The sequence below is a fragment of the Trichomonas vaginalis genome, chromosome V (assembly GCF_026262505.1).
Source record: "Trichomonas vaginalis G3 chromosome V, whole genome shotgun sequence".
In the NCBI taxonomy this organism is placed as follows: Eukaryota; Parabasalia; order Trichomonadida; family Trichomonadidae; genus Trichomonas; species Trichomonas vaginalis.
Window position 1 is genome coordinate 1952357 of NC_067207.1, and position 26946 is coordinate 1979302.

Consider the following 26946-nt stretch of genomic DNA (forward strand, 5'->3'; position numbering starts at 1 on the left):
TACAATTGATTTCAAAAAAAAATCAAAAATTTTTATGAAAATATTTTTATTTCCCCAGACTTCCTTCGATATTGCTTCTGGAGAGCATATTCACGGAGAATTTTCACTAGAATTTGATGAAAATCGTGTTTATAGCTTTCATTGGATTCCAAATCAAAATCTTGATAAGAAAATGTTAGAAGATAAAAATGTCCCATCAAATTTATTAATATCATTCAAGCATTTAACAGTTTTAACGCGTAAAAGAAGCGGAATAAAGACAATTCAGTTATTAATCGAACTGACCGATTCATCTCGTCTTCCTTGGTTTACTTTCGATAAGAAATATGATGCAATTGTAGTTCATATGTTTGAATTTTTAGTCTATAAAAAGATACTCAGCTCTCCTCAGAAATCTGGCGTCTCTCGTCTAAAATACCAAGTTCAAGGTAAGACAAACAATACAGATATAGATGTTTTTGGATATGTTCCAAATTCACAGCTGGATCCAAAGAATTTAGTTTTAATTGCTCAACATAACAAAATATTAAAATCATTGAATTACAATCCTTCAATCTTTCCACCACCTCAAGTAACTCGTAAAGAATTTGATGAATACATGAAAGAATTAGAGATTAATACAGCATTTAGCGAGATAGCAAATCGAGGTCTTGCAGAAGAAGCTCGACCATATGTTTGGCCTATTATTTTAGGTCTTTACCAAAATGAAAAAGAAAAAGAGCAATCTTTGAAGCAAAAACTTGATGAATATTTAATTTACAAGAAACAATGGAATCTATTGACCCAAGAGCAAATCGATAACTCTAGACCACTTATGGATATCATTCAAGTTAGCGAAAACGATGTACGACGTAACGATAGAAACTTACCTCAATTTAAAGAAGATGATTCACCAAATCTTGCTTTGTTAAGAGTTGTTTTGCGTGTATACTCAATGTATAATAGAAATTGCGGCTATGTACAAGGAATGGCTGATATTGTAACTCCATTAATTTTATTATTTATCAAATCATGGAAAAACGATAACAAAACCGCAATATTTTTCGATGAATCAGAGAGAACCATGGAAGAAGCCGAGAGTTTCATATTCTGGAGCTTCGCATCTGTTATGAACATCACTCAACAAGATAGAGTTTTCGGAGACCTCGAACACACGAAGAATTTTGTTATAGAAAAGGCTGCTACACTTGCGAAAATCTTACATCCGCCTCTAAGAAACATTATTGGAGAATCAAAAGAAATTAATGACATGATTTTCTTGTTTTCCCCTTATATCTTACTTTTCAAACGAGATTTCAAACTTCCTGATGTATACAGAGTATGGGATACAATTTTTACTTGTTCTTGTCCTTATCTTTTCGCAAGATACATTTTAACAGCAGTTCTTTTACTTATCTTCCCGAAGATGCTTATTAAGACTGATGGAGCACTATGGGAAGTCATGGGCATCACAGATGGCTTTCTTCAGAATGCTGACGTGAGATGTATTTTACAATTAGCTCTTACAATATCAGAGAAGGTCAAGAAGCTTCCAAAGGATAGTTATAATGATATAACTATGCCAATTTCTTGGAATACAGCCCATAGCGCCTTCAAACCAAAGTTTATGAAACTGAAATAATAAAAATATATGTTTCTTTTTGTTTGTTTATATGAGAATATTATATTTTTGCAGATCTAGAATCAAATTTAGTATATTTCACTAAGAGATTTCAAATTCAATTGTTTATTGATTTGTATAAAAATGAATCCAATCTACCATATTGAAACAGAAATGATTAGTCTGAGCTATGATATAAGAAAGACACGAAGTCAAGTCTTTAGATTTCTCATTTCAAATTTACTAACGTAAACACACAATTTTCATAAAATCCCGACTCATTAAATATCAAGAAATCATGTGCTGATATTTAATATATAAACATTGAAAAAAATGCGTTAGTAAGATTTTTTCATTTTTTATATACAAATGATGACTGATCTAAAGAACGAAGTGAATAATCTATTCACTACTGAATCAGTTGCTCAAGAACCACCGCAAGAGAATGGTAATGTTGATTTTAAAGGCGCGATTGCACAAAGTTTAGACCCGGATAAAGATGGTGAGATACTTGAGAACGATTTAAATGTTAATCAGCAAGATGGAGACAACAAGCAAGATAATGATCAATATTTTGAAGAAAATCCAGATCAAAACGAAAATCAAAATGGACAAAATGTCGATTCAAATACTAACAATGAGGAAAAGAATAACAACAATGCGGATAATCAAACACAAACAACACAAAATACATCAGAAAATAATAATCAAAATCAAAGACCTCCTCCTATACAACCTCCACCAGGAAATCCACGAAACACTGCTCGTAGATCTCCACGAAACGTAGCAAAGCAAGTTGACGATGCTGAAGTTCAAGCTGCTTGCGAAGATGCAAAAAACGGTAAAATGAACACCAAAGATCCACATGTTATTGCTGCAGCAGTTGTAGAATTAGAGAATGAAAGAAACGAGTTGATGGCTTCAGGAAGACTAAGAGAAAGCTTGGCAATTCAAAGATCAATAGATTATGCTAAATCTGCAGTTCTTACAGCACAAAAACAAGAAGCTAAAGAACAATACCTCGAAGATATCAAAGAAAAAAGAAGAGTTGCGCAAGAAGATTACAATACGTTAATGAAAGAGATAGATCTAGCAGAAAAAGAGTTTTCTTTGAAGTGTGATGAATCGATTCAACGTCTTTCTGATGAGCAGCAGAAAAACCTTGACCAATACGATGAAGAATGGAAAGATGAAAGTAAATATCGTCAATATAACCGTCTTTCATCCAAATTACGTGCTATGAAGCATCAAGTTGATCTTCTCATAAGAGCGAGAAGACTTGATGAAGCAGATCAAGTTGCAAGACTTGCAGAACAACAAGAAAAAATTGAAACACAAGCAAACAGCCAATTAATGCTTCAAGACTTCCTAAATGGTCGTAGAAAGCTCGAAGATAAGCAGATGCAAGAGATGGAGACACTCAAACTATCTCTAGAAGGAAAAAGAGCAGAAATGAGAAAATATTACGATAAAAAACGTAATGTTCTCGAGAACAGATTTAAGTTCCTTGATAACGAAGAGAAAGCAGGACAAGACCCAGAGCATTGTTGGGTAAATCACAGAAATGATGAGTCAATTGTCACTGCACATAGATCTGCCCGTGGAAACTCTTCTTCCCAAGTAATGACGAGATCTTTGGCACCAAAGAATTACGGAACTTTGTCTCTTCCACCTCTGCAAGTTCCTAACTCGGCAAGAACTCAGAGAAAACAATAACTTTTATATAATTATTTTTATATGTTTTATTTTAGAAGAAATTGTCAGATGTTATTTTTAAAAGAATTAAAAATTTATTTATATACCTTCTTTGTAAGCTCCTTTTCATATCCTTAATTACTGATTCAAAAAATTGAAAGATACGAGATGAAGAATAGCAACAAAACAGAGATGTGGTTAATTTGCATATCAAAATTGAATGAATTGGGATGTTAGCAAGTGAAAAATATGATAAATTTTATAAGATTTATGATCAATTTTGCGATCATGGCTTTCTACATATATAATATGTATATCACATAATTTTATGTCAATGTTATAGTATAAAGAATTGAGGTATTATAAAAATACCAGCACTAATATGAAATATTTTAAAGATTACCTATTTCAGTCTTAAACATATGTCTGCTCGAGTAATATAATTAAAATAGACAAAAATATTCTTTTATAAAATAACAAATGAAAGCTCATTCTGATGATCTGGTTGTAGAATAAGCAAAGACAGCAAAAATTATAGAAGTCAATATAGAAAGAAGGATTGCGGTTTTTCTGTAATGAATTTTAACAACTTTTGTTGAATCTTCTGGATATCTCCAACAATTTGTATTTGTTAATGCATCCTTAACATAGTATTTAAAGTTATGCATTTCCGCGTTCATGTTTACTATAAACAAGCAGTCTGTTTCTCTGTTAACTATTGCAACTTCTGAGTTTTGATCGTTATGAACTCTAAAGTCATGGCCAAGTTGGGTTACATCTCTTCTAGACCATCCCATTACGAATTTTCCACACATTAATTTGCTGGATTGTTCCATTTTATATATTTCATTTGAAGATAAATGGTCGCTAGGAATTAAGAAAACCATGCCGTTTGTTTTGTTAACTACATCAAGAAATTCTTCTCTTTCAAAATGATGAAAATGAGAAAATCTGTTTTGGAATATAATTTCATTCAAATCCATATCATTTCCTTTAAATACTCGAACGCAGTGCTTGGAATAGTATACTGTTAATGCAGGTTTGGACTTTTTCGTGTTTTCTGTATATGCAAATGTCATTTTGTAGATATCATTATAATATATTTTTGAAATTTTTTTATATAATTGTATCATTGGCGAACCTTTGTTTGCTCTAAGATGGAAAGATGAGCCACCTTCTATATTAAGACCAATAATGCTTTTGAAATTACCAAATAAATTTATTGAGATGTCTTTTGTTGTTTGACTTATGAATTGTTGAATATCATCTTCTTTTCTTGCAGTTGTTCTCAGTTTGAAATCGTTTATTCTGTCAGGAAATACTTTTGTAAGAATTGGAAGTTCTGAAGAGAGGTCATTGTAGATTTTATTGACATTAGTGATTTTCATAGTTGCAATGTGTACATTTTCGAATTCTGATTTAAGGAGATTCTGAATAAATTCATTTTTATTATCGCTATTTCTTGAATAAAAGTAGATATATGTATTTAAACTTTTTGCTTTTTCATGTAGGTAGTCGTAATCGCCATTGGTAATTTCTTCAAATGTTGACTTTATCGCAAATAGATAAAGAAACATTTGAAAAAATAACAAAATTGAGTTGTTTCAGAATGTTTTTATAATTATTGAGATGTCAGAATGAGGGAATATTAAATTAAAAAGTCATTGAACTTTAGGTTTTCTCGAATTTAAAATGACTTATCAAAATCAACCAAAAATTAGATAGAAGTCAAATAACTATAAAGAATAGAAAGCATATGTTTAATAAAAAAGATGCCATGCCAAAAAAATATTTATGTGCTTTTGTAATCAAGAGCTATATATAATTCACTGACATGCACTAGTATTTTTTGGCTTTTTAATGAACATAATTTATCATCAAACAAATAATTGAAGTATAAAATAAACTATAAAAGAAAATAATATTAGCAGCAGCCTTCTTTCTTCTTCTTTGTGCCGCGTAAATCAACAGAATCAACAGATTCTTGTTGTGTTGTGCTTACTTGAAAAGCTCTATCTAAAATTGATTGAAATGCGTTTTCTACACCTTCACCTGTATAGGCGCTGGTTTCTAAATAGTCGCAGCCACGTTTATTGCAAAATTCGTAGCATTCGAGATGGTTAATTTTACGTGAATCGCGGAGATCGCATTTATTGCCAACAACAATAATAGGAACGCCTGGTTGAAGGTATTTAATCCAATCGTCAACACCATCGAGTGTTTTTTCGTTAGTTAAATCAATTACGATCATGGCTGCAAACGCATCACGTGTATATATGGGCGCCATAGATTTGTATATCTCTGACCCAGCTGTATCCCAAATCTGAACTGATTCGTTAATATCATCTTTTGTGTACTGATAAGTTGAGCAACCTGCTCCAACTGTAGGATTATGTTGTGGATTAAATGATCCCATTGTGAAATATGTCAACAGTGTTGTTTTTCCAACAGCAGGATCACCAAGTAGAACTAATTTATGCATAAATGCAGTTGCAAAAGTGCCATTTACCGAATGTTCTATTGATCAAACAACGGCGCATATTTTTAAACAAAATGATCTGCCATTCATTGTCTTCTCTGATTACTAAGGCTAATCCCTAGTTTCTGTGATTTAATATATTTGTGCCATTTTATTCTTTGAAGCAATAAGCATAATACATATCCAAACCGTTAATGTTATGCCAGCTTATGATAATTATTCTTATCATTTTGATTACATTTCTTGTAATACTGAAGAAGAATAGTCAAGAATTTGTAGAGTGCATATAAGGTTTAAACCAATGGTATATCAATCAAATTTGTCTAAAATTATGATAGTTGTGAGATCGTTAAATCATTTTAATTCAAATTTATCAATTTGTGAATAATATAATAATTATATCATCATAAGTATTAGTCTTTTTCTACTTAGGAATAATATGTATGAATCCCATATGTCTCGCTAATTTATTTTATAAATATTTACATCAAGCATTAATCATTGGATCTATTCGTAAGGAATTAACACGACACTGTTTTCTATTCGGAGAGAAATGTAATGGAGAATAGCGAGAATGTTCTATTTCATGTTTATTCAAGAATAAGCTTTCCGGAGAAAAGTGTCATCAACATGAGTGAAAAGCCTAAGAAAATTCCATCTCGTGTTATTCCAATGATGGAGAGTGATAGCCAGATTGTTAGATGCGTCTGCTCACTCAGACTTCCTTCTGGTCCAATGATTCGTTGCACTCGTTGCGGATGTTATTCTCATAAAAAATGCGTAACAGTAACTGATCCATTTATATGCGAATTTTGCCATCAATCATCCCAAAGAGTTCTTGAGGAAAGTTTTAACTGCATGGTCACCCCATCTGGAAATACGATTCAGCTTTTTGCTCTGAAAGATGCACTCCTTAACGAATTTAGCGTCCTAGAAATATGTGAAATACGAGAACATTGTACAGCAGCAGGTCAAATTTCGACTTTATTAGAACATTTAATGATATATTATTCAGCATTAGAAGCGGATTTAGAACATACGGAACAATTCTGTCTTTCAGTAGTTCCAACACAAGAATTACAAGATCAAGTTAAAAAAGAAATAGAATTAAAGAGAAATTGTTATAGAAAGATTTGTCAGCTTGCTTGCGAGTTAAAGAAGAATTGGGATTCTTCTAAGAAAGATTATACATCTCTTGGATACTTTAGAGATGCTGTTATTCAATCACTTACTTAAAATATTTTATTTGAAATAAACTATTTGATAGATGTCTTGATTCTATATAACATATTTATTTTCTAATTCACCTATTGAATAAAACAGCTGTGAATACATGTTGAATCATGATTATTCAGAATCTCAAATATTTCCCAATCGTTATCTAGATTGAGCCCTGATTTCTCACTAAAATAATTTGTTTCAAGATATTTATATATCAAAACGGAGCAATCTTGATAGCAAAATAAGTTTATAAAATTTCATAGGGCAAAACTGAGCATCAATAAAAAGGCACATCATATACACGATGATGAATAATATTTTATTACTTATTTCTGATTTTATTATTGATGAGCTGTTTCATCGGAAATATTTATTGTTTCAAAATAAGTGAAGTTAAAAATGGGATGAAAATAGGATAAATAGCATCCCTATATAGTGCCTAACAATATTTATACGGGCCAAAAAAAATTTGGCTAGAGATTTGGCTAGTTAGAAAATTTAGAAAATTGAGAGGAATTTTTATTTTCGAATTTTTTTTGGAAAGTTAAAATTGTGATTAAAAATCGTTTTCCGGGAGAACTAAGCATCTTATCATATATTTAAATCGATAAAAATATTAAATAATAGTTGAATAGTATAAATACATGAAATTATGGCTGAATATACAGAAAAAATGAACATATTTGACATTTTTGAAAATTCATACATTAGTTGGTGACAGATTCATAAACTATACTTTAGCTAAGATTGATATATGATTTCAACAATACATGGTTAAAATCGTAAAATTTTTTTAGATTTCAAAAAGATATATATGGTAATATAATGGAACAGAGTCAGCAAATAGCATGTAAAATATGTTACAATTAACTTTTTATTATATCCAATAGTAGATATCGAATAGTTTCCAGCTTTATGGTTAAATATTTTCTTATCGAGCTTCTCTTTAACTGTTGTATTAAGGTTGTAAATTTTTGATGCTAGAAACTTTGGAATCTTCTTTGCTGCTGCATTTTTTCTTGAGAGTTCTTGCAATTTCGAATAGATCTGCACATTGTATGAAATAGGGGCTTTAAAATATCTTGAAAACAGAATAGGACTGCTTTTCCAAAGGAATGCTTACTTGTAAATCAGAGAGTTTCAAAATTGAGTACAAGATTATCATCATAACTTTTGATTTTGCTGCGAAAAAGGAAGACAATGTATTAACAAATCATTTACTGTTGTTCATCAAAAGAAAAAAACTTTGATAACAACTAATGATGATAAAATCAAGCTATCTTTTAATATTTTAAATTGATAAGACATTCAAAATATTTGAATGGTTTAAAATATTTTCTTTTAATTTCAATAATATATTATCATGATTATATAATCAAATTTAAATTTTTATTCAAAAAGGCAATATTTCAAACTTTTAATTTCAATAATCTTAATTCGGCAATAAATGTATTTAATTGTAGCAAATTTAATGATTCTTCGTCATGGTTAGCAATTTGGAGCTCATAAATTAATGATTTCTTCAAGTAAAATTCTGCATTATTTCAAAAATCAATAATTCTCTAGTAACTTTTCTTCAAACCCTAACCATTATAATATATGTAAAATCGAAAATAATTGCAAAGAAAGATAGCCGAATTTACTGGGTAGTTCTTGTGATGCGAAATAATTGGGAATTAACACCTAGTTTTAACAGCATCACTCTCTTTTTGCTCTCATTTAAATGCATTCGCACACTTTAATTTTGAAATATAAGAGTTTTGGAAATTATCAAATTTATCTGCTCAAATACTATAGATCTTCATAAGTTTTAATAGAATTACAAGGCTTACATATAGTGTTTAATATAATGATGCACATCATACTGGGATTTATTCCTTATTCATCTAGTTATTATAAGATTTACAACCCCATGAAAATTTAAAATTTTGTCAAAAATAGTGAATGTACCCTTGAAGTTAAATGATATGAGATAGCTTCCTTATCCTTAATTGATTAATAATACAAAGAATTACGGGACAGATAAATTATAAACTGATCTTGTGAATTATTTGAGTGAAACCGCTCAATACGTTAATATCATTATTCACATGGTTCGTGAAATCGTTCACATCCAGGCTGGACAGTGCGGCAACCAGATCGGTGCCAAGTTCTGGGAAGTCATCTCTGATGAACACGGCATTGACCCAACAGGTTCATACCACGGCGACTCTGATCTTCAGCTCGAGCGCATCAACGTTTACTACAACGAAGCTACAGGCGGCAAGTACGTCCCACGTGCTATCCTTGTCGACCTTGAACCAGGCACAATGGACTCTGTCCGTGCCGGCCAGTTCGGTCAGCTTTTCCGCCCAGATAACTTCGTCTTCGGCCAATCCGGTGCTGGTAACAACTGGGCTAAGGGCTACTACACAGAAGGCCAGGAACTTTGCGAATCCATCCTCGATGTCATCCGTAAGGAAGCTGAATCCTGCGACTGCCTTCAGGGCTTCCAGCTCGTCCACTCCCTCGGTGGTGGCACAGGCGCTGGTCTCGGCACACTCCTTCTCAACAAGCTCCGTGAAGAGTACCCAGATCGTATCCTCTCCACATACTCTATCGTCCCATCTCCAAAGGTTTCCGATACCGTCGTCGAACCATACAACTGCACACTCTCCGTCCACCAGCTCGTCGAGTCTGCTGATGAAGTTTTCTGCATTGATAACGAAGCTCTTTACGATATCTGCTTCCGTACACTCAAGCTCACAACACCAACATACGGCGATCTTAACCACCTTGTTTCCATGGTTATGTCCGGCACAACATGCGCTCTCCGCTTCCCAGGTCAGCTCAACTCCGACCTTCGTAAGCTCGCTGTCAACCTTGTTCCATTCCCACGTCTCCACTTCTTCATTGTTGGCTTCGCTCCACTTACATCCCGTGGCTCCCAGCAGTACCGCGCTCTCACAGTCCCAGAGCTCACATCCCAACTCTTCGATAACAAGAACATGATGGCTGCTTGCGATCCACGCCGTGGTGTCTACCTTACAGCCTCCGCTCACTTCCGTGGCCGTATGTCATCTAAGGAAGTCGATGAGCAGATGCTTAACATCCAGGCTCGTAACACATCCTACTTCGTCGAGTGGATCCCATCCAACGTCAAGTCCGCTATCTGCGATATCCCACCACGTGGTCTCAAGATGGCTGCTACATTCATCGGCAACACAACAGCCTTCCGTGAACTCTTCACACGTGTCGACTCCCAATTCCAGAAGATGTACGCTCGCCGTGCTTTCATCCACTGGTACGTCAACGAAGGCCTCGAAACAGTCGAATTCGATGAAGCTCGCTCCAACATGACAGATCTCATCCAGGAGTACGAAATGTACGAAACAGCCGGCGTCGAAGAACAGGGCGAAGGCGAAGAAGATGAGGAAGGTGAAGCCGCCGCTTAAGTAATCTAAACGAAGTTTCACAACATACTTTTATTTTAATTTTTTATAAGTTACTTTTTTATCATCCTTTACGAGTACATCCTTGAACGGTAATTTTTTTATTATTCCGAAATTAGTTAGATATGTTGATTTTAATAATCATTAATATAGTATATGTATTATTAAATAATTTTGACGTTTCATTTTTCGTTTTATTCATTTTAATCTTCAGATTTTTCGATTTTATTATTTAAAATTTCCAAATTTTTTCCGAAAATAATTTTTTGAGCATATCGGATTACAAGTTTTACGATGGTTTTTTACACTCACAAATAAATTTGGAAGGGAAAGAAATATCTTTTGAGATGTTATTGAGAAAATGAACGTGAAATGATCTGAAACGCTTTTTGAATTGTCAAAAAAAAAAAAAATAAAAAAAAATAAAAAAAAGCATTGAGTATTCATCTTGTTCTTGTATAAAAATTTCTTTTCAATGATGAAAATCGGATGATCTAAAATTTGTTTTGCCAATTAGAAAAAGGATATTTTTTCATAAATTAATATCTATTATCGCATTACGATTCAAATAAGTCCGGATTGAAAAATGACTCGCCTGAGAAAATTTCAATATAATGATGAAAACTTCGAAGCTTTTCACAATTTTTGAGAAAATAATTTACTACATTATTTTAAATAATTGAAAATCTTTATTTAACCATTATGCTCTTCATAGCCAAAATTGAGATAAATTATTGAGAGATTTGGATTATTCGCATTTTCAATCCTTTAAAATTATCATTTCAAATTTAGTTAATAACTAAATTTGATTTCAAAAAATTGAATGTTTCATTTCAAATAAATTCACATGTAATATTCATTCATACATACATTACCTAACTCCAATTATTAATTTCAGTTTTTAAAAACAACCGCCACCGGTAGGGAAAACATTCACTATGTCGCAAGAAATCACTCTTAAGGTTGTTGTAATAGGAGATAGTAGCGTCGGCAAAACTTGTATATCTCTTAGATATTTGACGGGAGAATTTTCGTCTCAGACAACTCCAACAATCGCTGCCGGATTTTGCAATGCAAAAGTCAAAGTTGGAAAAAATAATATCAATCTTCTAATTTGGGATACAGCTGGACAAGAATCGTACAGATCATTAACTTCTCAATATTATCGTGAAACAAAAATCGCACTCATTGTGTTTGATTTGACTTCACCTCAAAGTTTAGAGTCAGTTACAGATTGGCATGAGAGAGTTTGCGAAGTCAATGAAGGCAAAGTTATCACAGTTCTCATCGGAAATAAATACGATTTACCTAACCGTAGAATATCTCAAGAACAAGGTGAAAAAATGGCAGAATCTATTGGTGCAATCTATCGTGAAACATCTGCTGTTACTGGAAAGGGAATTAAAGAAGTTTTCGAAGATGCTTGTGAAGAATATCTCCGAAATAATCCGGTTTATGGTGGACTTAAATCAAAACAACATCAACAGACAGTTTTGAAGCCAAATGCCGAAAAATCAGGTTGCTGTTAAATTGATGTCATTCATTCTATATTGAGTGACCAAATAGTACATATTTGTTTTTTCATAAAGCTATCTTATTCATTTCTAGAAATTGTATCAGTTTTTTTATTCCTTTTTAGATTCATTTTGTTTCAATTAATGGTTGCCATACCCATTTCATCACTATAATGAAATCTCTTCTATCATGTATGAGCAAATATATAAACACGATTCACATTTCGGATATTTTTTGTATATAATCCTTTCTTATTTGGAATTGATAAAGTCCCTAATCCGTCCATTATGAAAAATCTTAGTAACACTATAAATTATTTCAACACTCAAAATAAATTATATAAATAAGTTAACAGATAATAAAAACATCAACATCATAAGCAATTATTCAAGAAAAATCTAAGTTAGCATATACTCAATAATGAAAATATTAATGACAGCTGATAATTTTATATTAGCGGATTTGTCCAAAATTATTAAACATATCCAATTGCTTGAACACCTACATGTACCTGGTTTCACGGAAGACCACTCATTGTCCGCCTATTCTACACAATCATGGAATCACCTGATAATAATTATAAAACGTCCAGTTTTGGCGGTTTTTTAAAAATGAGCCGTTCATCACCTCCCCCACCAAGGAGATATAGAAGAAGCGAATACGACGAAGAAGATAGACGTCGTGAAACCCGCCACAATAGACGTAACTCAAGATACTCAGATTACAGCGATAATGAAGATGATAGAAATGACAGAAGGAGAAAAGAGGAAAGAAGAGAAAAACCACGTAGAGAGGAAAGACGTGATGATCGTTCAAGGAAAGAAGAGAAGCCACGCAAGGAGGATACTCTTCCATTCTCCAACAAATACCAAATTAAGCTTCCAAAACAGATTACAGACGGACTCCTTAAGAGAGCTGGTTCAGATCAAACATACAAGACCATGCAACTTGAACTTATATTGACAAAGGAAAAGAAATAAGATCATTTTTATATAATAAAACATTGAATTACATTTAAACATTTCAACATGAATATGACGACTAATGGTCCCATACAGGTACAATATCCATCATTCAATGCAGCAGATGGTAAAATAATTTTTTCATTTTCTCTAAATAAAAATCCTGATGGGCCAATTACCATCAAAAATGCTTCATTGAATTCCGGTGATGGAAATCCTAAGATACAACTATAGAATCAGACATATTTTCTCAGACTTTTTATCACTAACGAAAATATTCCAACAAGAAATCTATTCTATTCGGAAAACTCATTGGGTTCATATTTAATCCGATAATTTAAGGGTAATGGCTGGATTTTTAGAGATATTAAACTCAAAATATATTTTGACTCTCCAACACGACATTACCATAAGGCGTTGTCAATATTCCTAAGACAATTATTTAATCTCATCTTATAGGATTCTAAATTGTTATCTAATTTTTTTCTCCTTTAGAGCCATCGATGATATGCGTTTGTAGTTATATAAGAACTACATGCTTACGCTATATTGTAACCTCTAGAGTTTCTATTTTACTGACTACAAGTTCAATTGATATAAATTTAACATTATCATTAACTTTTTATTTTCACTTTTATACATGCATGAGATATTTTGTTGACGTACGAGTTCAGATATCAATCATTTCAATTTTCTAATATCAATATTGATAAAACCTACTCAGAATTATGGACAATGAAACTAGAAATACATTAGAATAGTAGTGATTTGAGATAATTCTAGTTTATTTGTTAAGGGGATTAGAATGAATTAGATATTGAATAATTTTAATCCTTCTGTTGCATAATTGACTGTAAATCATCCCACATGAAGTGCAATATGCAACACTACGTCCGATTTCTTACTTTGTCACCATCACTCCATAGCAAGAGTCAAATTCGGTTTTTGTAATGTCTTTGCCGTCAGTTTCTCTTCCTATTACAAATATAAATGAGATATCCGATATTGCATTTTCACCTGACGGAGTAACACTTGGTGTCCTTAGTGAGCATGGTGCAGTTCATGTTTTTGAAATCAACGAAAATCGACAATATACAAAAATTGCAACCACAACTCCAACATCAAATTATGCGACTTCAATATCATTTGGACCAATAGATCTCGGAACAGTTTTTATTGTTGGCGATGATAATGGTCATATCTTTATTTATCAAAAAATAAAGGCAACCGAAATTTCACAAATTATTACCTTATCACATCATAAAGCAGCTATAAATTCCGTTGCGTGGGCGCCAAGTGGATTGATATTTGCCGCTGCAGATTCAGAAGGAATGATATCAGTAACAACTGGAATCCAAGAACAATGGAACACCCAATTAATCAGATTATCAGAATATCCATCGACATGCGTTACTTGGTCGCCTCCTGGCTTCTACAGCTTTATTGATCGTCCAAATGATGCTCCAACATTTTACTTAGCAGCTTCATCAGCAAGCGGATTCTTCGCTATATACGGAGTCAATGAGAGACACCAATGGGTTCCAATTATGCAGCCTGTTGAGGCTCATAATTGCTGCTGCAACGCAATTGCATGGAGGCCACTCCCTGGTTTCACCAGATATGAAATTGCTACATGCGGTGATGATTCTACAATAAAATTATGGACTTATTCCAATAATGCTTGGAGTTCCATAATTATTGATCAGCTTGCTCAGCCTGCAACAACCCTTAAATGGTCATCAAATGGATTCATTCTTAGCGCAGGATGTTCTTCTAATAACATTATATATTATAGAGAAATGTCAGATGGAACTTGGGCAAAGCTCCAAAGATCCCAGATGACAAATTAGTTATTATATTTATTATCTTTTGTGTTATTATAAAAATAATGAAATTATGATATTAATCTTTATTTTTAATCCTTTTACTGACATTGGAAATGCATTTCGTACTCATGAGCCATTCTTTATTTTAAGTAATTTCCCCTTTTCTTTCTAGAAAAATCTTATCAAGGCCAATTTTCCATTCAGAATCGAAAAATCATCTTCCAAATCAGCAATCCTAAATATCATGCAATTCCTTTTTATGAATACTCAATTATTCAGATTTTATACGGATGGGCGACAATATATTTTGATTCGAGTCTTCATTATTGCATGCTTTTAAGAAAATAAGATCAACTTCATGCATACTAAATCATTTTAGGCTTTATGCCAAAGCACCCATCAAAGTATCATTTTTGTGAGAGTTTCTCAATTTTGAGCATTTACTTTTATAAATGTTATATAGTTTGATCACATTGCTTCATACGAGTTATTAATATTTAACATCTCATTTTGGGCTGAAAAACTTAAAACTGCAAATAATCTTTCAAAAAGGAATTCTTTCAAAATCAAATCATTTTCTAGTAGTGTTCGCAGCATTACCATGACTAGCATCAAATACAGAGACATTACGCTTATTACCAAAGACATAAACAAAGCTATCAATGAACTCTATACACTGGACACATTTGATGAAGGAGCAGTTGAAAGAATTTATCAAGACATCAGAGATACACTGATTGAAACAAACGTATACTCATCAGATCATATCATTGATGCCATACAGATTGTAGCCAAATACAACACCAAATATTTTCGCTCATACTTAAGACTTTTCAAGAGGGTACTCGATGAATACCATCCAAAGCAACCAAAAGAGAAATCTCCTGTCTTCATGTACTTTCTATATAAGGAATACAATATTTTGGCATTTGATACCAAATTGGAAGACATCAAAAATCTTGAAACAAAGAATTATGTCATGGATGTTCATGAGAAAAACACAATTTTCAGAGCAATCATGTATGACAAGAAAGATTCACTTCTTGCTCTAACAAGGAGAGATAAATACGATGAAACTCTTAAACTCAAAAGTGATTTTTATCCTGAATCAGAAAATGGATATTCATTACTCGAATTGTCCTGTTATCATGGATCAATCAATTGCTTCAGGTTACTCATAAACAAATTCAAGATCCCAATAACAAGAACATGTCTCAATTTTTCATTTTTGGGAAGAAGTTCAGTCATCATGCATGAATGTGTGAAAAAGATAATACCAGATCAAGACTGTATGAAGCATGCAATTATTTCACACAATGACATCTTTGTCAAATATTTGATGAATAAATATTGCATCAAAATTAATGAGGACTTTTGCGCAAAGAACAATAACCTTCAAGCATTGCTGTTAGTGATTGATCAAACCAACAATATTGATCAATGATTCCTTAAATCCGCATTCTTCAATATTCCTTCTCTTTGTGATTACTTTATTTCACATGGAGCTGATATTAATTCAACAACCAACGATATGAATGAATTAATGGCTCTTCATTTGGCTGCTCAAAATGAAAATTTTGAGACCATAGAATTTCTCCTTTCCCATGGATTAGACATAAATGTCAAAAACAGTAAGGGAGTTAATGCTTTTATTAATGCTGCCAAATATGCCGGCAAAAATGTATTGGAGTTTCTTATTTCACATGGTATAGATGCCAAGGCAAGAACAAACAATGGAGATTGTGCTCTTCATTCAGCTGCTGAAGGAGATAATCTTGAGGCTTGCAAATATCTTCTTTCACAAGGATTTGATATTAATACATTAAATGAAGAAGGAAATACTCCCCTTTATGTTGCCTATAAAGCAGATGCTGTTGAAGTGATACCATATTTTGTGGAAAATGGGGCAAATACGGATATTAAAAATTCCGAAGGCTTAGCTTGTGTGCATTTGGCCACAGCACACTTGACAAGACTTATGAATAAATTTTTCCAAAAGGATGGATGTAACCTTCAAGCTAAATTAACTTTAGAAAAGCAAGACACTGAACCCAATGATGCAGAAACTGAAGAAAATAAAGGAAGCAAATCCTTTATACAATCACTCTTTAACAGGGATGAAACATATCCTAGCATCAATCGAAAATGCAAATTATGCTGATTCATTATATTTCTGATAACTAAACAATTCATTTTTAAACTAAACTAATAAATTTCAATTTCTAAATCAATGCAATTCTAAAAAAAAAAAACTATTCAAGATATTATTAAATCATACATTTTATTCTAATCTGCCTTTGGCTTTGTTTGAAGGTCATCTACAGGTGATTTAGCTCTTTGTTCTGCTTCAAGTTTCTTCTGCTTTTCGATAGCTTCTAATCTTGCTTTCTGTTTCTCAAGCATCTTTTTTGTGTGTTTCCTTTCTTCTTCAACATCATTCTTCATGATAATGAAGATAGAAAGAACAATTACAACTGCAAGAGGTACATATGCGAAGTTAATAAGCACATTTGCTGATCCTCCTGCTCTATATTCGTAATAATAACTCTTAAAATTACTCAGAAATCCTGTTCCTGGACCACTTCCTTTGATTTTTCCTTCTGAAACAGATTTGATCCAATTCTTTATTGATTCAATGTTCATTTCGCCTCTATATATCCAGTAATGCTTTCCCTTCCAATCGAGAATGCCAATCATCCTTTCTGTTTCACCTTTATCGACTCCGAAATATTTGCAAAAATATCCATTCTGAGTACTGCAGTTTAGAGTGGTCAATGGCATGACATTATGGAGTTCTCTAAGAAGAGAGTCATTTGGTTCTGGATTTCCTCTCTCAATCGACATTAAATAAGAGTAATCATATAATTCCATGCTCTTAAGTATGTATCCGTTCAATTCTGTATGGTATGAGAATGAACGCTTTGTAATAAAGTCTGTAACGTAATCCATATTAAAGAAATCACCAGAATATTCTATGAAATAATCTGGAGCTGCGAAAACTCCGAAAACTGGCTTTGTGGTTTCATTTAAGTCATATGCAACTATGAATGGTAACTCTGTTCTTCTAAAGAGATGGCTGATATTGACATAAGTTTCTTTATACTTTAATGTAGTTTCTGCGTCAATTTTAGATGAAAGATAGAGTACAAATGCTGGTATAGAGTTTGATCTGTTTATGTATACGTCGAGTTCTGTTTGATTATTGTTGATTTCGAGTAAAGTTGGAGAAAATTGTTTTTTGATGAATTCAGTCATATGAGAAACGGAACGTTCACCAAAGTATCTATCTACTTTGTAACTTTCTGTATCATACCAATAAAGACGAGGATAATTTTCGCCTTCGAATTTTTTACATAGAGCTCTAGATGCATCACATTCGATACTTGCAAACATAACCGATTTGTTTACTTCAGGTGTTTGGGTAAGTTGAATCCAATCAGGCTCAAATTTTCTGCAATGAGGGCACCAAGTTGTCCATAAACGAATAAATATAGGAGCACCACGTGTGCTATTCATTAGATATGAAAAATTTCCCATTCCTATGTACTCATGTCGAGAGTAAGTCAATTGAAGAATCAATGCAAACATCCACATTATTAAATTATGAATTCGCAAATATGAAATGAAAATATTGTCCGAAATAATGATAGGTGAATCATTGTTTTTATTATTCTTTTAGAAATTCAATGGTCCTCATATCAAGCCCACAAAAATCTTCATTTGCAACACTCACATCTTCAATACAAGAGTTAGAAAGTAATTTTAAAAACATTCATTGATTGATAGCAAAATATATTTATGAAATTTTTACAAACAAAAAAAATGGAAAACATACACTGGACAAACACATGATCTAATCATGTTTGATTAAATAAGGCTTAACTCTAACAACATCATAAGTGATTCCGACTAAAATCAAAAAGATAACAATAACATATAACGCTGACATTTGCTTTTTCTGAAGAGATTTCATATCAGATATTCGTCGGGACTCCATTAATCTATCAATTTGAAGCTTCGCTTGAATCTTAAGTTGAGTAATGTTTTCTGTATTTAAATTACTATGTGACTCTTCTGATCTGGTTGGATGTTTTGTTTTTGGCCTTTTTACGATCGATTTTGTTTCATTTCCGAAATTTTTTATAGATTTTCTAATTATTGGAATTATTAAAGATGCATTAAATTTAACATCAATAATATGCGTAAAATTTCGTATCATTTCAGCAATAAATGGAAATTTATGTTGTTGGATATTCTCCGTGCAAAACTGGGATATTTTTTCACAATTTAGATCTCCAATGAATACATTCGAATCATTTATATATTCAGATCCCTTAACTTTTAAAGAGTTAAAAATATGGATCTCATCCTGGAACGTTTGTCAAGACTGAAAACATATGAAACATCAAAATCTTTTGAAATCAACAGAATACTGGAAAGAACCGCGGTCGTTGTAAAACTTTTGATATTACAAATAAATGTTTTAACGGACAAGAGTGCAAAAACACTCTTGTCAGTCACAATGCATTCCGGGAGACATTGCCTATGCATGTCTCCCACAATGGCACAATCTTTTTGCAATCACAAGACGATTGCAAAACTTTGACCGACAAGAGTGCAAAACACACTCTTGTCAGTCTTAATGTGTCATTCCGGGAGACATTGCTTATGCATGTCTCCCACAATGGCACAATCTATTGGGAATCAAAAGACGATGGGGGTATTTTTGACAGGCAAAGTGCAATACTATAAGACGATTGCACTTTGCCTGTCACATACATCTCGACAGATGCAACATTCGATATGAAAGTTGCCTCTGTCGAGAAACTTCCTCACACCTCAAGAGATGCGAGGAACTTTTGACAGGCAAAGTGCAATACTATAAGACGATTGCACTTTGCCTGTCACATACATCTCGACAGAGGCAACTTTCATATCGAATGTTGCCTCTGTCGAGAAACTTCCTCACACCTCAAGAGATGCGAGGAACTTTTGACAGGCAAAGTGCAATACTATAAGACGATTGCACTTTGCCTGTCACATACATCTCGACAGAGGCAACATTCGATATGAAAGTTGCCTCTGTCGAGAAACTTCCTCACACCTCAAGAGATGCGAGGAACTTTTGACAGGCAAAGTGCAATACTATAAGACGATTGCACTTTGCCTGTCACATACATCTCGACAGAGGCAACATTCGATATGAAAGTTGCCTCTGTCGAGAAACTTCCTCACACCTCAAGAGATGCGAGGAACTTTTGACAGGCAAAGTGCAATACTATAAGACGATTGCACTTTGCCTGTCACATACATCTCGACAGAGGCAACATTCGATATGAAAGTTGCCTCTGTCGAGAAACTTCCTCACACCTCAAGAGATGCGAGGAACTTTTGACAGGCAAAGTGCAATACTATAAGACGATTGCACTTTGCCTGTCACATACATCTCGACAGAGGCAACATTCGATATGAAAGTTGCCTCTGTCGAGAAACTTCCTCACACCTCAAGAGATGCGAGGAACTTTTGACAGGCAAAGTGCAATACTATAAGACGATTGCACTTTGCCTGTCACATACATCTCGACAGAGGCAACATTCGATATGAAAGTTGCCTCTGTCGAGAAACTTCCTCACACCTCAAGAGATGCGAGGAACTTTTGACAGGCAAAGTGCAATACTATAAGACGATTGCACTTTGCCTGTCACATACATCTCGACAGAGGCAACATTCGATATGAAAGTTGCCTCTGTCGAGAAACTTCCTCACACCTCAAGAGATGCGAGGAACTTTTGACAGGCAAAGTGCAATACTATAAGACGATTGCACTTTGCCTGTCACATACATCTCGACAGAGGCAACATTCGATATGAAAGTTGCCTCTGTCGAGAAACTTCCTCACACCTCAAGAGATGCGAGGAACTTTTGACAGGCAAAGTGCAATACTATAAGACGATTGCACTTTGCCTGTCACATACATCTCGACAGAGGCAACATTCGATATGAAAGTTGCCTCTGTCGAGAAACTTCCTCACACCTCAAGAGATGCGAGGAACTTTTGACAGGCAAAGTGCAATACTATAAGACGATTGCACTTTGCCTGTCACATACATCTCGACAGAGGCAACATTCGATATGAAAGTTGCCTCTGTCGAGAAACTTCCTCACACCTCAAGAGATGCGAGGAACTTTTGACAGGCAAAGTGCAATACTATAAGACGATTGCACTTTGCCTGTCACATACATCTCGACAGAGGCAACATTCGATATGAAAGTTGCCTCTGTCGAGAAACTTCCTCACACCTCAAGAGATGCGAGGAACTTTTGACAGGCAAAGTGCAATACTATAAGACGATTGCACTTTGCCTGTCACATACATCTCGACAGAGGCAACATTCGATATGAAAGTTGCCTCTGTCGAGAAACTTCCTCACACCTCAAGAGATGCGAGGAACTTTTGACAGGCAAAGTGCAATACTATAAGACGATTGCACTTTGCCTGTCACATACATCTCGACAGAGGCAACATTCGATATGAAAGTTGCCTCTGTCGAGAAACTTCCTCACACCTCAAGAGATGCGAGGAACTTTTGACAGGCAAAGTGCAATACTATAAGACGATTGCACTTTGCCTGTCACATACATCTCGACAGAGGCAACATTCGATATGAAAGTTGCCTCTGTCGAGAAACTTCCTCACACCTCAAGAGATGCGAGGAACTTTTGACAGGCAAAGTGCAATACTATAAGACGATTGCACTTTGCCTGTCACATACATCTCGACAGAGGCAACATTCGATATGAAAGTTGCCTCTGTCGAGAAACTTCCTCACACCTCAAGAGATGCGAGGAACTTTTGACAGGCAAAGTGCAATACTATAAGACGATTGCACTTTGCCTGTCACATACATCTCGACAGAGGCAACATTCGATATGAAAGTTGCCTCTGTCGAGAAACTTCCTCACACCTCAAGAGATGCGAGGAACTTTTGACAGGCAAAGTGCAATACTATAAGACGATTGCACTTTGCCTGTCACATACATCTCGACAGAGGCAACATTCGATATGAAAGTTGCCTCTGTCGAGAAACTTCCTCACACCTCAAGAGATGCGAGGAACTTTTGACAGGCAAAGTGCAATACTATAAGACGATTGCACTTTGCCTGTCACATACATCTCGACAGAGGCAACATTCGATATGAAAGTTGCCTCTGTCGAGAAACTTCCTCACACCTCAAGAGATGCGAGGAACTTTTGACAGGCAAAGTGCAATACTATAAGACGATTGCACTTTGCCTGTCACATACATCTCGACAGAGGCAACATTCGATATGAAAGTTGCCTCTGTCGAGAAACTTCCTCACACCTCAAGAGATGCGAGGAACTTTTGACAGGCAAAGTGCAATACTATAAGACGATTGCACTTTGCTGTCACATACATCTCGACAGAGGCAACATTCGATATGAAAGTTGCCTCTGTCGAGAAACTTCCTCACACCTCAAGAGATGCGAGGAACTTTTGACAGGCAAAGTGCAATACTATAAGACGAATTGCACTTTGCCTGTCACATACATCTCGACAGAGGCAACATTCGATATGAAAGTTGCCTCTGTCGAGAAACTTCCTCACACCTCAAGAGATGCGAGGAACTTTTGACAGGCAAAGTGCAATACTATAAGACGATTGCACTTTGCCTGTCACATACATCTCGACAGAGGCAACATTCGATATGAAGTTGCCTCTGTCGAGAAACTTCCTCACACCTCAAGAGATGCGGAGGAACTTTTGACAGGCAAAGTGCAATACTATAAGACGATTGCACTTTGCCTGTCACATACATCTCGACAGAGGCAACATTCGATATGAAAGTTGCCTCTGTCGAGAAACTTCCTCACACCTCAAGAGATGCGAGGAACTTTTGACAGGCAAAGTGCAATACTATAAGACGATTGCACTTTGCCTGTCACATACATCTCGACAGAGGCAACATTCGATATGAAAGTTGCCTCTGTCGAGAAACTTCCTCACACTCAAGAGATGCGAGGAACTTTTGACAGGCAAAGTGCAATACTATAAGACGATTGCACTTTGCCTGTCACATACATCTCGACAGAGGCAACATTCGATATGAAATTGCCTCTGTCGAGAAACTTCCTCACACTCAAGAGATGCGAGGAACTTTTGACAGGCAAAGTGCAATACTATAGACGATTGCACTTTGCCTGTCACATACATCTCGACAGAGGCAACATTCGATATGAAAGTTGCCTCTGTCGAGAAACTTCCTCACACCTCAAGAGATGCAGAGAACTTTTGACAGGCAAAGTGCAATACTATAAGACGATTGCACTTTGCCTGTCACATACATCTCGACAGAGGCAACATTCGATATGAAAGTTGCCTCTGTCGAGAAACTTCCTCACACCTCAAGATTGCGAGGAACTTTTGACAGGCAAAGTGCAATACTATAAGACGATTGCACTTTGCCTGTCACATACATCTCGACAGAGGCAACATTCGATATGAAAGTTGCCTCTGTCGAGAAACTTCCTCACACCTCAAGAGATGCGAGGAACTTTTGACAGGCAAAGTGCAATACTATAAGACGATTGCACTTTGCCTGTCACATACATCTCGAACGAGGCAACATTCGATATGAAAGTTGCCTCTGTCGAGAAACTTCCTCACACCTCAAGAGATGCGAGGAACTTTTGACAGGCAAAGTGCAATACTATAAGACGATTGCACTTTGCCTGTCACATACATCTCGACAGAGGCAACATTCGATATGAAAGTTGCCTCTGTCGAGAAACTTCCTCACACCTCAAGAGATGCGAGGAACTTTTGACAGGCAAAGTGCAATACTATAAGACGATTGCACTTTGCCTGTCACATACATCTCGACAGAGGCAACATTCGATATGAAAGTTGCCTCTGTCGAGAAACTTCCTCACACCTCAAGAGATGCGAGGAACTTTTGACAGGCAAAGTGCAATACTATAAGACGATTGCACTTTGCCTGTCACATACATCTCGACAGAGGCAACATTCGATATGAAAGTTGCCTCTGTCGAGAAACTTCCTCACACCTCAAGAGATGCGAGGAACTTTTGACAGGCAAAGTGCAATACTATAAGACGATTGCACTTTGCCTGTCACATACATCTCGACAGAGGCAACATTCGATATGAAAGTTGCCTCTGTCGAGAAACTTCCTCAACACTCAAGAGATGCGAGGAACTTTTGACAGGCAAAGTGCAATACTATAAGACGATTGCACTTTGCCTGTCACATACATCTCGACAGAGCAACATTCGATATGAAAGTTGCCTCTGTCGAGAAACTTCCTCACACCTCAAGAGATGCGAGGAACTTTTGACAGGCAAAGTGCAATACTATAAGACGATTGCACTTTGCCTGTCACATACATCTCGACAGAGGCAACATTCGATATGAAAGTTGCCTCTGTCGAGAAACTTCCTCACACCTCAAGAGATGCGAGGAACTTTTGACAGGCAAAGTGCAATACTATAAGACGATTGCACTTTGCCTGTCACATACATCTCGACAGAGGCAACATTCGATATGAAAGTTGCCTCTGTCGAGAAACTTCCTCACACCTCAAGAGATGCGAGGAACTTTTGACAGGCAAAGTGCAATACTATAAGACGATTGCACTTTGCCTGTCACATACATCTCGACAGAGGCAACATCGATATGAAAGTTGCCTCTGTCGAGAAACTTCCTCACACCTCAAGAGATGCGAGGAACTTTTGACAGGCAAAGTGCAATACTATAAGACGATTGCACTTTGCCTGTCACATACATCTCGACAGAGGCAACATTCGATATGAAAGTTGCCTCTGTCGAGAAACTTCCTCACACCTCAAGAGATGCGAGGAACTTTGACAGGCAAAGTGCAATACTATAGACGATTGCACTTTGCCTGTCACATACATCTCGACAGAGGCAACATTCGATATGAAAGTTGCCTCTGTCGAGAAACTTCCTCACACCTCAAGAGATGCGAGGAACTTTTGACAGCAAAGTGCAATACTATAAGACGATTGCACTTTGCCTGTCACATACATCTCGACAGAGGCAACATTCGATATGAAAGTTGCCTCTGTCGAGAAACTTCCTCACACCTCAAGAGATGCGAGGAACTTTTGACAGGCAAAGTGCAATACTATAAGACGATTGCACTTTGCTGTCAACATACATCTCGACAGAGGCAACATTCGATATGAAAGTTGCCTCGTTCGAGAAACTCCTCACACCTCAAGAGATGCGAGGAACTTTTGACAGGCAAAGTGCAATACTATAAGACGATTGCACTTTGCCTGTCACATACATCTCGACAGAGGCAACATTCGATATGAAAGTTGCCTCTGTCGAGAAACTTCCTCACACCTCAAGAGATGCGAGGAACTTTTGACAGGCAAAGTGCAATACTATAAGACGATTGCACTTTGCCTGTCACATACATCTCGACAGAGGCAACATTCGATATGAAAGTTGCCTCTGTCGAGAAACTTCCTCACACCTCAAGAGATGCGAGGAACTTTTGACAGGCAAAGTGCAATACTATAAGACGATTGCACTTTGCCTGTCACATACATCTCGACAAGGCAACATTCGATATGAAAGTTGCCTCTGTCGAGAAACTTCCTCACACCTCAAGAGATGCGAGGAACTTTTGACAGGCAAAGTGCAATACTATAAGACGATTGCACTTTGCCTGTCACATACATCTCGACAGAGGCAACATTCGATATGAAAGTTGCCTCTGTCGAGAAACTTCCTCACACCTCAAGAGATGCGAGGAACTTTTGACAGGCAAAGTGCAATACATAAGACGATTGCACTTTGCCTGTCACATACATCTCGACAGAGGCAACATTCGATATGAAAGTTGCCTCTGTCGAGAAACTTCCTCACACCTCAAGAGATGCGAGGAACTTTTGACAGGCAAAGTGCAATACTATAAGACGATTGCACTTTGCCTGTCACATACATCTCGACAGAGGCAACATTCGATATGAAAGTTGCCTCTGTCGAGAAACTTCCTCACACCTCAAGAGATGCGAGGAACTTTTGACAGGCAAAGTGCAATACTATAAGACGATTGCACTTTGCCTGTCACATACATCTCGACAGAGGCAACATTCGATATGAAAGTTGCCTCTGTCGAGAAACTTCCTCACACCTCAAGAGATGCGAGAACTTTTGACAGGCAAAGTGCAATACTATAAGACGATTGCACTTTGCCTGTCACATACATCTCGACAGAGGCAACATTCGATATGAAAGTTGCCTCTGTCGAGAAACTTCCTCACACCTCAAGAGATGCGAGGAACTTTTGACAGGCAAAGTGCAATACTATAAGACGATTGCACTTTGCCTGTCACATACATCTCGACAGAGGCAACATTCGATATGAAAGTTGCCTCTGTCGAGAAACTTCCTCACACCTCAAGAGATCGAGGAACTTTTGACAGGCAAAGTGCAATACTATAAGACGATTGCACTTTGCCTGTCACATACATCTCGACAGGGCAACATTCGATATGAAAGTTGCCTCTGTCGAGAAACTTCCTCACACCTCAAGATGCGAGGAACTTTTGACAGGCAAAGTGCAATACTATAAGACGATTGCACTTTTGCTCACATACATCTCGACAGAGGCAACATTCGATATGAAAGTTGCCTCTGTCGAGAAACTTCCTCACACCTCAAGAGATGCGAGAACTTTTGACAGGCAAAGTGCAATACTATAAGACGATTGCACTTTGCCTGTCACATACATCTCGACAGAGGCACATTCGATATGAAAGTTGCCTCTGTCGAGAAACTTCCTCACACCTCAAAGAATGCGAGGAACTTTTGACAGGCAAAGTGCAATACTATAAGACGATTGCACTTTGCCTGTCACATACATCTCGACAGAGGCAACATTCGATATGAAAGTTGCCTCTGTCGAGAAACTTCCCACACCACTCAAAAGATCGAGGAACTTTTTGACAGGCAAAGTGCAATACTATAAGACGATTGCACTTTGCCTGTCACATACATCTCGACAGAGGCAACATTCGATATGAAAGTGCCTCTGTCGAGAAACTTCCTCACACTCAAGAGATGCGAGGAACTTTTGACAGGCAAAGTGCAATACTATAAGACGATTGCACTTTGCCTCTCCAACATACGCACTCTCGAC

At 35.8% G+C, this 26946-nt stretch overlaps 12 protein-coding genes and 3 pseudogenes across 15 annotated transcripts, besides 2 other annotated features; 12 read left to right on the plus strand and 3 right to left on the minus strand.

Annotated features, from left to right (window-relative positions):
- Nucleotides 1-15: 15 nt before the first annotated feature.
- On the plus strand, nt 16-1621 carry TVAGG3_0263680 (regulation of vesicle fusion; the record flags this gene model as incomplete). Its single annotated transcript, XM_001582997.1, has 1 exon — nt 173-1621. The coding sequence occupies one exon, from the start codon at nt 173-175 to the stop codon at nt 1619-1621; it is 1449 nt and encodes a 482-aa protein (XP_001583047.1).
- Nucleotides 1622-1946: 325 nt separating this feature from the next.
- Nucleotides 1947-3402, plus strand: TVAGG3_0263690 (uncharacterized protein; the record flags this gene model as incomplete). Its single annotated transcript, XM_051228415.1, has 1 exon — nt 1973-3316. One exon carries the CDS (start codon nt 1973-1975, stop codon nt 3314-3316), a length of 1344 nt encoding a protein of 447 aa, XP_051098145.1.
- A 381-nt stretch (nt 3403-3783) lies between these two features.
- TVAGG3_0263700 (uncharacterized protein) lies at nt 3784-4872 on the minus strand (the record flags this gene model as incomplete). Its single annotated transcript, XM_001582996.1, has 1 exon — nt 3784-4872. One exon carries the CDS (start codon nt 4870-4872, stop codon nt 3784-3786), a length of 1089 nt encoding a protein of 362 aa, XP_001583046.1.
- A 103-nt stretch (nt 4873-4975) lies between these two features.
- On the minus strand, nt 4976-5799 carry TVAGG3_0263710 (GTPase protein; the record flags this gene model as incomplete). Its single annotated transcript, XM_001582995.1, has 1 exon — nt 5220-5777. One exon carries the CDS (start codon nt 5775-5777, stop codon nt 5220-5222), a length of 558 nt encoding a protein of 185 aa, XP_001583045.1.
- Nucleotides 5800-6355: 556 nt separating this feature from the next.
- Nucleotides 6356-7149, plus strand: TVAGG3_0263720 (FYVE/PHD zinc finger family; the record flags this gene model as incomplete). The annotated part of the gene is made up of 1 exon (XM_001582994.1): nt 6405-7010. One exon carries the CDS (start codon nt 6405-6407, stop codon nt 7008-7010), a length of 606 nt encoding a protein of 201 aa, XP_001583044.1.
- A 242-nt stretch (nt 7150-7391) lies between these two features.
- Nucleotides 7392-8949: a mobile genetic element.
- A 100-nt stretch (nt 8950-9049) lies between these two features.
- TVAGG3_0263740 (tubulin beta 4 chain) lies at nt 9050-10529 on the plus strand (the record flags this gene model as incomplete). Its single annotated transcript, XM_001284521.2, has 1 exon — nt 9086-10429. The coding sequence occupies one exon, from the start codon at nt 9086-9088 to the stop codon at nt 10427-10429; it is 1344 nt and encodes a 447-aa protein (XP_001284522.2).
- An 835-nt stretch (nt 10530-11364) lies between these two features.
- TVAGG3_0263750 (GTPase protein) lies at nt 11365-12207 on the plus strand (the record flags this gene model as incomplete). Its single annotated transcript, XM_001582992.2, has 1 exon — nt 11365-11955. One exon carries the CDS (start codon nt 11365-11367, stop codon nt 11953-11955), a length of 591 nt encoding a protein of 196 aa, XP_001583042.1.
- Nucleotides 12208-12380: 173 nt separating this feature from the next.
- TVAGG3_0263760 (uncharacterized protein) lies at nt 12381-13516 on the plus strand (the record flags this gene model as incomplete). Its single annotated transcript, XM_001582991.1, has 1 exon — nt 12553-12921. The coding sequence occupies one exon, from the start codon at nt 12553-12555 to the stop codon at nt 12919-12921; it is 369 nt and encodes a 122-aa protein (XP_001583041.1).
- A 242-nt stretch (nt 13517-13758) lies between these two features.
- On the plus strand, nt 13759-14990 carry TVAGG3_0263770 (positive regulation of TORC1 signaling; the record flags this gene model as incomplete). Its single annotated transcript, XM_001582990.1, has 1 exon — nt 13854-14753. The coding sequence occupies one exon, from the start codon at nt 13854-13856 to the stop codon at nt 14751-14753; it is 900 nt and encodes a 299-aa protein (XP_001583040.1).
- A 340-nt stretch (nt 14991-15330) lies between these two features.
- Nucleotides 15331-16173, plus strand: TVAGG3_0263780 (protein of unknown function (DUF3447); the record flags this gene model as incomplete). The annotated part of the gene is made up of 1 exon (XM_001582989.1): nt 15331-16173. The coding sequence occupies one exon, from the start codon at nt 15331-15333 to the stop codon at nt 16171-16173; it is 843 nt and encodes a 280-aa protein (XP_001583039.1).
- An 87-nt stretch (nt 16174-16260) lies between these two features.
- TVAGG3_0263790 (spectrin binding) lies at nt 16261-16890 on the plus strand (the record flags this gene model as incomplete). Its single annotated transcript, XM_001582988.1, has 1 exon — nt 16261-16890. One exon carries the CDS (start codon nt 16261-16263, stop codon nt 16888-16890), a length of 630 nt encoding a protein of 209 aa, XP_001583038.1.
- Nucleotides 16891-16993: 103 nt separating this feature from the next.
- TVAGG3_0263800 (cell redox homeostasis) lies at nt 16994-18476 on the minus strand (the record flags this gene model as incomplete). Its single annotated transcript, XM_001582987.1, has 1 exon — nt 17016-18245. The coding sequence occupies one exon, from the start codon at nt 18243-18245 to the stop codon at nt 17016-17018; it is 1230 nt and encodes a 409-aa protein (XP_001583037.1).
- Nucleotides 18477-19453: 977 nt separating this feature from the next.
- Nucleotides 19454-26935: a mobile genetic element.
- TVAGG3_0263820 lies at nt 19670-22385 on the plus strand (annotated as a pseudogene). The gene has a single exon. A coding segment is annotated over exon 1 (2716 nt).
- TVAGG3_0263830 lies at nt 22857-24185 on the plus strand (annotated as a pseudogene). Its single transcript has one exon. A coding segment is annotated over exon 1 (1329 nt).
- Nucleotides 24623-25509, plus strand: TVAGG3_0263840 (annotated as a pseudogene). Its single transcript has one exon. A coding segment is annotated over exon 1 (887 nt).
- Nucleotides 26936-26946: the final 11 nt, after the last annotated feature.